The sequence below is a fragment of the Schistocerca cancellata genome, chromosome 8 (assembly GCF_023864275.1).
Source record: "Schistocerca cancellata isolate TAMUIC-IGC-003103 chromosome 8, iqSchCanc2.1, whole genome shotgun sequence".
NCBI classification, from domain to species: domain Eukaryota; kingdom Metazoa; phylum Arthropoda; class Insecta; order Orthoptera; family Acrididae; genus Schistocerca; species Schistocerca cancellata.
The window spans coordinates 280,738,352-280,748,932 of NC_064633.1; the positions used below are offsets into that span (position 1 = coordinate 280,738,352).

The 10,581-nt window shown below is 40.0% G+C and overlaps 1 protein-coding gene across 2 annotated transcripts in view; it reads left to right on the forward strand.

Annotated features, from left to right (window-relative positions):
- The window catches only part of LOC126094704 (nose resistant to fluoxetine protein 6-like), a 386,182-nt gene extending 378,339 nt beyond the window's left edge, over positions 1-7,843 (forward strand). Inside the window, exons 14-15 of one of the 2 annotated variants that reach the window (XM_049909231.1) lie at positions 7,444-7,564; positions 7,670-7,843. In XM_049909231.1, coding sequence (XP_049765188.1) covers positions 7,444-7,564; positions 7,670-7,713 — 165 coding nt within the window. In that variant the 3' untranslated portion in view covers positions 7,714-7,843. The remainder of the gene's footprint in view (positions 1-7,443; positions 7,565-7,669) is intronic. The other variant, XM_049909232.1, reaches the window with a different exon arrangement.
- Positions 7,844-10,581: the final 2,738 nt, after the last annotated feature.

Here is a 10,581-nt window from a genome sequence, read left to right on the forward strand (position 1 = left end):
CTGAATAAAAAATTATGAGTGAATACAAATTTTCACTGCCCATTTATATCCATACCACTGCTCTGCAATCCACATCAAAATGCTTGGCAGAGTGTTCACAGAACCCCTTACAGGCTATTTCTCAACCATTTTACTATGATGGTCATTTCTCCCTATGTAGATAGAAGTCAGTGAAACACTTTTAACATTCAGAGAATTGAAATTTTGGAAAATATTTCATTTCAACAAAAAACTATGTTTTAACGATTGCCACCACAGCTTGTGTACTATATATGTGACATTCTCTCCACTATATCACAATAATACAAATTGCGGTGCCCTTCTTTGAACTTTTTCAACATCCTCTGACAAACCTGTCTGGAAAGGATTTCATACTGTGCAGCAATCCTCTAGCAGATGACAGGCAAGCATAGTGTAGGCAGTCTCTTTATAAGATTTTTTGTAACCAATAAAAGGCAGTCTTTAGTTTCCCTTCCCAACAACATTTTCTATGTGATGGTTCCAAGGTAATTGTTCATAACTGTAATCCCTTGGTATTTAGTTGAATTAAATCTGTAAATTTGTATTGTTTATTGTGTAACCAAAATTTAACACATTCTTTTTAGTACTTATGTGGAAGGCCTCACACGTTTTATTGTTCAGAGTGAATTTCCGCTTCTTGCACCATACTGATACTTGGTCTAATTCATTTTGTAATTCATAATTATTTTCTGATGACTTTACTACATGGTAAATGAAAGCATCATCTGCCAACACTCTATGATGGTCGTTCAAACTGTCTCCAAAATTGTTTATAGGGATTAGAAATAGCACAGGACCTGTAACACTTCCTTGGAGAATTCTAGATATCACTTGTGTTTCATTCGATGATTTCCCATCAGTTACTACATTTATGTTGATGGATCCATAACCCACAGAACTTCCAAATTACATTGATGCTGAATGCTGTGTTTCACCTGCTGTTCCAAATAGCCCAGATATATTCTGTGGGATTAAGATGGAGTGATTTAGTGAGCCATTTGAGGTGTGATAGGGTGCATGAATGTCTGTCAGACCAGGAACATATGTGTACATGCCTGTAATCAAGGAAATTGTCATTAAGGAGGGACTGTCCACACCATACTCATCTACAAAGGAGGTGGTGTATGGAATGCTAGTGAGACCCATTATTGAGTACTGTTTGAGTGTTTGGGATCCCCACCAGGTCGGATTAAAGGAAGACATTAAAGCAATTCAGAGGTGTGCTGCTAGATTTGTTGCTGGTATTCTCAACTGGCATGCAAGTATTACAGAGGTCCTTTGTGAACTCAGTGGGAATCCCTGAAGAGAGTACAAAGCTCTTTCTGCAAGGCACTATTGCAGAAAGTTAGATAACTGGCATCTGAGGCCAACTGAAAAACGATTCTACTGCCACTAATGTACTTTTCGCATAAGGACAACAAACATAAGATGTAAGGAATTGGAGATTGTATGGAGCCTTTTAGGCAGTTATTTTTCTCTCCCTCTATTTGTGAGTGCACCATACGGCAGCTTGCAGAGTAAATATTTAAATATAGATGACAAAGATCTAAAGAAAAGTGCAGTGCTTTGTCACCAACAATGTCCAAAAAAAAATCCTAATTTACATCTTTGGTATCCTGAATGGGCAGATTCAAGTTATGCAAGAAACAACACCTGTGAAACATCAAAGGACCAGTTTCAGCCTGAACTAGGATCAGTTTCAGCCTGAACTAGACCTTCTATGGACTGTAGATTAAGTGCCTCCTTGGGCCACCAATGCACTTGAAGATTTGCATAATTCAGAAAGAGGCAAAATCGTTAATTGTCAGACCATACTAGATATCTACATCAGCTACTGTCCACTTTCTGCAGTTCTTCTTTCTTTTTCTCATAGGTGTCAATGTGAGTGGTGGTCTGCTGTGATGTTCCTGGCTTGTAATGTAAATTGCATGCAGTTCAGTTCGCAGTGTTACTTGGCAACTGGTTGAAACCAACTGTCATTGAAAATGATACTCGTCTCTGGTCCCTATCGGATAGGATCATTTTATGATTGTTGTTCTTATTCCACTTTATGTCTGTTTGTGGTAGACCATTCCTTGTAGACAGTCACACACACATTATTTCACTACTATAATTTACATCAGTAATGTATGATTACATGGAATGTGGGGGAGGAGGGAGGGAGGGGGTGGGGGAGGGGGGGGAGAGGAAGAGGGAGAGGGAGAGAGAGAGAGAGAGAGAGAGAGAGAGAGAGAGAATGAGAGAGAGAGAGAGAGTGTCCACATGGGATGGGGGTGGAAGAGTGGTAGGAGAAGCCAGTGCTCAATGTGTATGGAGATGGAGTGGAGTGGGCAGAAGAGAGAAGGGAAAAGTCAAGGTGAGGCAGTGAGAACAAGTTAGCAGATGTTTAAGCAAGGGGGCTGTGGAGTATAGGATGTGTTGAAGAGACAATTCCCATCTGCAGAGTTCAGTGAAACCAGTGCTGGAAAGTAATATTCATCTGGCCCATGTAGAGAAGTAGATGTCAAAATCGTTTGTGTTATGGTGTGCAGCATGTTCAGCAACTGGAGGTCAGGTTTGTGGTTTGCCATAGTTTTGTGGTGGGTATTCATGTGGCCAGACAGTTGGTTAATTGTCATGACCACATCGCATTATATTCGGCAACTGCAGCGAAGCTGCTTTCCATGTGGTTCTGCATTTTACTGGGTAGGAAATGCTTGACGTTGAAGTGTGGTGAGTGGGTGAATGGGACTGGTCTTGTACTTGGACCGACCACAGAGTAGTGAGCCATGCAGTGCAGGATTGGAAGTGGGATAGGAATACGTTGGGTGGGCGGCAGAACACTACTTTAAGGAATGTAGTTAGGATTTTGGGTAGAATATCACTCAACTCAGGACACATAAATAGGTAGTTGAAGCCCTGGTGGAGGATGTCACTGTGGTTTTCAAGGCCAGGGTGATCAGTGGAGTGCTGATCAGAGGCTGGTTAATAGGTTTACTGGTGTCAGAGGAGCAGATAATTGTATGAAAGGGTGAGAGCTGTCAAAGTAGAAATACTATTGGTGGTTGGTGTGCTTCATAAGGACAGGTGTATTTATGGAGACATCTGAGAGGTGAAAATCAACATCTAGGAAGGTGGCTCAATGAGTTGAAAACGACCATGTGAAGTGGATTTAGGAATAGGAGTGGAGGTTGTGGAAAAAGAGCAAAGGTTGTCCATAATATGAGTCCAGATTATAAAAATGAATTAGAACCAGACAACAGGTTTTTGGTGCTGACCGAATAGGAAGGATTCTTCCAGCTAGCTCATAATTAAATAAGTTGGAATAGGATGGTGCCAAGAGATTACCCATAGCAGTACTATGGATTTGGCCATCGAAAGTGAAATAACTGTGTCAGTATGTGATTGGCTAGGAGGATTAGGAATGAGGTGGTGGGTCTGGTATCAGGACAACATTAGGGAAGGTAGTTTTCCATGGCCATACAATTATGAGCTTGGGGGATCTAACCAATGAAAGACAGGGCCACATGTGAAAGTAGCCAGGTTATACATGACAATCAACGTGGGCACATCAAGTAACCAACTGTCTTCTTGCATGAATGACCACCGTCAAACTGTGGCAGATCAGAAACTTCACCCTCCAGTTTCTGAACATCCTGCACACCATAACACAAATGACTTCAACAGCTGCTTCACTACATGGACCATTCGAATACTTCCTTCCAGCTCAAGTTTCTCTGAACTGTGCTCCTCTGCTAATCTGTTCCCACTGCCTCACTTGCCTTTTCGTCTTTCTCCCACCACTCTTCCTCACCCCCCCCCCCCCCTCATGTGGGTTCTCTCTCTCTCTTTTGCATCCTGCTCTGCCCTTTAACCCCTTTCCCTTCTCTCCCCCTCCCATTCTCCCTCTTCAACTTTCTCACCTTTCTGCCCTCCCCTTTTTCCCCCGTTAGTTTCCTTCCTCTCCTTCTACCTACATCTCATTTTGCTGTACCCTCTGAACTCTTTACATCTTGTTGTGCAGCTACAGAGTCGTCTGACTAAAGACCTGTCACTTTCCCCCCTCCTTGCATCCCTCCCTACCCACTCCCATTCTCCATAAGCCCAGCAACTGCTTTCAGTAATCAATAATAATTGATCTTCCTGAGGCCATGGGAAGTGCGCATTTGGGTGTCTGTGTGGTTTTGTGTATGAATGTGTGTGCTATTCCTAGAAAAAGAGCTAGTGCTCAAAACCTAGTTGGAATGCTGTTTCTGTTGTGTGTTTCTGCACACCACCATCAGTCCACTATGAGTGGTTGCATTTCCTTTACTTTAGTATTTCTCCAATCAAATATTCCCATTATCATTTAGCAATGGTATTGAATAGTCACAGCAGGTTTAGTAAATATACACAAGTTCATGTACACAATGCTTTAAATTAACTACTGTCAACCGCTTCAAGACAGTGAGTTTTGAATTAGTTCATTGCTCAACTTATGTGGGATGCACATATGTGTTTTAAGCAACTCTCCATCCAGTCCAGATAACAACAGCAGTAGGAGACCCAGAAGTATAAGTGTAAGATCTGAAAGAATGCCCCCTGTAGGCAAGAGTATTAAAATATGTAACTGCTGAAGCATTCACAACAGAGTGCCAGAGTTTGAAATGCTTTTGGAAAGCAGTGAAGCTCACATAATACGTGCAGAAAGCTGGTTGAGACCTGAAATTGATAGCAATGAGATTTTTTGGGATAATTTGTTATTCGATGGATAGGCTAATAGGCTAATGGGAAATGAAGATGGTGTATTTGTCATGATATACAAATTCAAATCCATCAAGATAGAAACTGAAGGTGCATGCAAGATTGCTTCAGAGGAGGGTATAAAATGGTAATTGGGACCATCTATCGCCCACCAGCCTCATCTCCTGATGCAATCAAACACTTTGGAGAAAACCTCAATTTCCTATACATAAGTTCCTCAGTCATACTGTAACCATCAGTGGAGGGTTTAATCATCCGACAATCAATTGAGAAAATTAGTTTTGTTAGTGGTGGGCATGATAAGACATCCAGTAAAACATTACTAAATGCCTTCTCTGAAAACTACCTAGAACAGATAGTTCGTTATCCCACATACTATGGAAATATATTGTATCTAACGGCAACAAACAGACCTGACCTCTTTGACATCGTCCGCATAAAAACTGGCATCAGTGAAGGTGATGCAGTTGTGCCAACAATCATTAACTAATTACAAAGGACAACTAAAACAAGCAGAAAGATATATATGTTCAACTAGATAAAAATCAGCAGTGTAAGATCTCAATGAGGAATTTGAAACTTTCAGCACAGGGCAAGAGCATGTTGAGGAACTGTGGCTCACATTTAAAAGAATAGTTGACTAAGCACTGGATCAACATACCCAGTAGAACAGTTCATAAAGGGAGGGACCCTACATGGTATATAGTCACTGTAAAGAAACTTCTAAAGAAACAGAGGCTACTGCATAATAGGCATAAACCAAAGCATAGGACTTTACATAGAGAGATGCTGAATTAAATGCATTTGGCTGTCAAGAAAGCAATGCAGCAATGTTTGAAACCTTCAGTGAGTACCATCGCAGTATATCATCAAATGATCATTCACAAAATCCACAGAAGTTCTGGTCACATGTAATGACTGTTAGTGGCCCCCAAGTTAGTATCCTGTCCCTAGCGGATAAGATAGGAACTGAAAATGATTGTAGCTAACAAAGAAGCTGAAATGCTTCACTCCATTTTCAACTGTTCCTTTGCAAAGGAAAACCCAGGTATATTTCCCCAGTCACCCTCGTATGACTGACAAGATGAGTGAAATCAGAATTAGTGTAGTGGTGTTGAGAAACAGCTGTTAAAATTGAACAAAGCTCCAGGGCCCAGTGGAATCCCTGGCATATTTATACTGAATTTGCAGCTGAGTTAGCCCCTCTTCTGACTATAATCTATCACAAATCCTTAAGATAAAAAACTGTGCCCAAAAGCTGGAAGAACACAAAGGTTACCCATTTACAGTAAAGGTAGTAGAAGTGATCTACAAAACTGTTATCCAGTATCGATGACATTAATTTGTTGTAGAATCTTAGAACATATTCTGAGCTCAAACATATTGAGATATTTTGAACAAAATTACCTCCTCCATGCCAACCAGCATGGATTCTGAAAACACTGATCATGCGAAACCAACTCTCACTTTTCTCACATGACATACTCAAAGCTTTATATCTAGGCAGTCAGGTAGATGAAGTATTTCTTGATTTCTGAAAAGCATTTGACTCAGTACCACACCTATACCTATTGTCTAAAGTACATTTATATGGGTTATCAAGCAAAATTTGACTAGAGTGACAATTTTTTGGTAGGGAAGACACAGCATGTTATCTTGGATGGATAGTCATTGTCAGATGTAGAAGTAACTTCTGGTGTGCCCCAGGGAAATGTGTTGAGATCTTTGCTGTTTATGTTGTATATTAATAACCTTGCATATGATATTAATAGTAATCTCAGACCTTTTTTATGTTGCCGCTATCTATAGTGAAGTGCTGTCTGAAAGAAGCTGTGTAAATGTTCAGTTACATCTCGATAAGATTTCATGTGGTGGAATGATTGGCAACTTGCTATAAATGTTCAGAAATGTAAAACTGTGCACCTTAGAAAATAAAAAAATAATAGTATCCTGTAGTATACATAATATCAATATGAGACAGTTTGAAATGGTTAACTCACACAAATACCTGGGTGGAACATTTGTGGGCATATGAAATGGAATGTTCACATAGGCTCAGTCATGAGTAAAACAGTTGGTAGACTTCGATTCATTGGTAAACTACTGGGAAAATGCAATCAGTCTACAAAAGAGATTGCTTACAAATCATTTGTGCAACCCACTATGGGACCCTACCACATAGTTCTAACAGGAGATATTGAACATATACAGAAAAGAGCAGCACGAATGTTTGACCCCTGAGAGGGTACCACAAAGATGCAGAAGAAACTGAAACTGGCAGACTTTTGAAGATAAGATATAAACTACCCTGAGAAAGCCTATTTACAAAGTTTCAAGAGCTGGCTTTAAATGTTGATGCTAGGAATATACTACAACCCCCTACTTATCACTCACACAGGGATCATGAGAACAAGAGTATATTAACTACAACACACACTCACATTAGGCATTTAAACAGACATTCTTGCTTGATCAATACATGAACAGAATCTGAAGAACCTAAGTAACTGGTACAATGGGACTTACCCTCTGCCATTCACAGTAGTGTGCAGAGTATAGATGTAGATGTAGTAAGATTTAGATTTTGGTTCTCATTGTAAATATATTGAGAGATTCCTTCATTCTGCACATTTGTTATAAAGTATAAAGGCATTGTCTTCATATTTCATGGTATATTATTTATATTGATATTTGTTCCAGTTCTTCCCCCTTCAGGGACTGACTGTAGTCATCATCTTATCCGTGATTTTCACTCTACTATTTGATTTGCCTATGCATCACGTGAAAAATATTCTTATGAGAGGCAGTAAGTACAAATTATGCAAGTATTGTCCATCATCTCAGTTATACTTTGATACTATAAAGAGTACTTCAAATTCTGATGTTGTTTGATGTAGTATTGTAAAAAAAAATCTTTCTGTTGCAGGTCAGAGGACAGAAAAAGAACAAACAAAGGAAAAATGTTCTTGATGAATACATCATAGCTGCATTTAAGTTCATGACTTGCATATTAATGTTCATGATTTGACTGTACAAATTCCCTGTGATGAACTGATAGAGAGAGAGAGAGAGAGAGAGAGAGAGAGAGAATATGACTGTATTCCCTATGTAAGTTAAATCACGTTTTTATAAAATAAATGACAGTGTCTACTGATGATACTGCCAAAACTCCATGGGACAGTTCCAACTTTTTTTCCTAAGTGAAAATGGTGTCAGATGCGACATGTAACAATGACTGTTGTGATCACACCAAAAAAAGAAGACCTTTGAAACTGCATCCAAAATGAGCAGCATACAAGCTTCCACTCAATGAGACTTTCCTACCTTCATTCTTCCTTCCACAGAAAAGTGTCGATAATCAAAAAGCTGCAGCAATCTCATACAGCACCCCTCCCCCCTTCTCCCTTTTTACCCTAATAAAATAATAATGAATTTTGCTTTCTATTTAAAATTTTTGAAGATTGGAAAAAGGATTGGCAGGTGGTGGTGGTGGTGGTGGTGATTGGCTTGTGGGGCACTCACTTGCACAGTCATCAGCACCCATTCAAATTCACGGTCTGTACACAGTCCAATCCAGTCACTTTCACAAATGATGATGGAACGATGGGGACAACACTAACACCCATTCTCTGGACAGAGAAAATCGCCAACCCAGCCGGGATTCGAACCCAGAATCCCATAATCCATAGGTAGCAACACTAGGGACTGAGAGGCAACTGTAGATGAACTATATGAAAGGGCACATGTGTAGGGGGTGGGGGTAAGGTTACAGTCACTCAGTCAATAGTGAACTCTTCCTTTCATTTCTTCTGCCATGTCTGTTTTTCTTCCGCTTCTTATTGATCATTGAAATTGTGCTGCTTGATTGTCAGAAATGTGCACATCCAAGATTTACCTTCAAAAGTAGGAATAAGCTAACAAGAGCTAATACTGAAGCTGTATTTTCTCCCTTTCATGCCTGAAATTTTTAAATATGTGGTAAGGTCTTATGGGACCAAAGTGCAGAGGTCATCGGTCCCTAAGCCTGCACACTACTGAATCTAACTTAAACTAACTTACGCTATGGACAACATACACACCCATGCCCAAGGGAGGACTTGAACCTCCGATGGGGGAAGCCACACGGACCACGACAAGGCGCCTCAGAGCGCACTGATTCTTCATGCCTGAGAACGTGTGTACAGACACTAGTGCATCCTCATGGCACTGCAAGAATCCTGCCAGTATGTTCTTCTTACATCAAATGTCGGGCATTTCACACAGACCATAAAGTATCAGTGAAGCATAACAAAATCAACAATTAATTAATTATAAATCCCTGTATAGACGTATCTGTAAAATGTGTTTTACAACAGCAGACTTCTGTAATTAGCTCTCTTTTGTCTAGACATGGGAGAGGTAAGATGTACAGGGACAAACAAGTACATTTGTAATAATTGCAATGATTTATTACATTCCAGGTACTGGCAGAAGTAAAGCTGTGAGGATGGGGCGTGAGTCGTGCTTGGGTAGCTCAGTCGGTAGAGCACTTGCCCGTGAAAGACAAAGGTCCCGAGTTCGAGTCTTGGTCCGGCACACAGTTTTAATCTGCCATAAAGTTTCATATCAGCGCACACTCCGCTGCAGAGTGAAAATCTCATTCTGGAAACACCCCCAGGCTGTGGCTAAGCCATGTCTCCGCAATATCCTTTCTTTCAAGAGTGCTAGTTCTGCAACTTTCGCAGAAGAGCTTCTGTAAAGTTTGGAAGGTAGGAGACGAGGTACTGGCAGAAGTAAAGCTGTAAGGACGGGGCATGAGTCATGCTTGGGTTGCTCAATTGGTAGAGCACTTGCCCGCGAAAGGCAAAGGTCTCGAGTTCAAGTCTCGGTCCGGCACACAGTTTTAATCTGCCAGGAAGTTTCATTTATTACATTGTTTGAATTAAAATATATGTGTTAGTAAACATTGTTAAAAGAAAAGATAATCTATCATTTCAAACCTAATTGGTTTTGTAATGGATAACTGAGTAGGAAATGTAAATAAGGAATTTCATTATAGTCAACAGTTTGCAATTAAAAAATATTGGAGCAGCCATTCATTTATTATGAAATCATTAACCCTTTTGCAATTAGTCTCTGGTGAATTGACTCAGCTAGAAGTGATGACTACTGTGTACACTTGTGGTTTCAATTGATGTACACACTACTTTATACGTGGAGCAACCGCAGCCAAAATATTCCATATCTGAACAAACAAGACCACTGTGACTGTTAGAACTCTTCGTTGGAGGACATGACCAGTTTTGCAAATTAAATTTGCATCTTCCGGTGCTTCAAGGGTGTATACAAAGGAATAAAAGAACTGATCAGAAATTTAGTCATGCCGAGAATGGGCAATTAAAGCGATAAGGTCTGGGTCTATTTACTGTCAAAAGATTAAGGTTCTATTTGAACCAGCTAAAGCCATTCCTATCATTTATAACCAGGTATTTAAAACTTCTGATTCATGAACATGCGAGTGCCTTGATAAAATGTATTGGGGGCTACGGCCATCCCCAACCTAAAGAAAGCACCCAGCAAAAATCTCAATGAAAACTGTAGTAGTTATTAAAATAATTTATAGTAAAAAATAATGAAAATACTTAGAAAAAAGTGCCTTGTTTTTAACATTAAAAGAGAAGCAGTTTTGAATATTATCATACTTTACTTGGGGAGGAAACATTACTGTTGATGGCGCCAACTAAGTGCTATCTATAGCGAGGCCTACGCAGAAAGCTCTGCATGCATAGTGTCGTGAACATTAAGTAACCACATACCCTGATTGAAATGTTGGGGGCTGGCTACACATTTTAAATTACC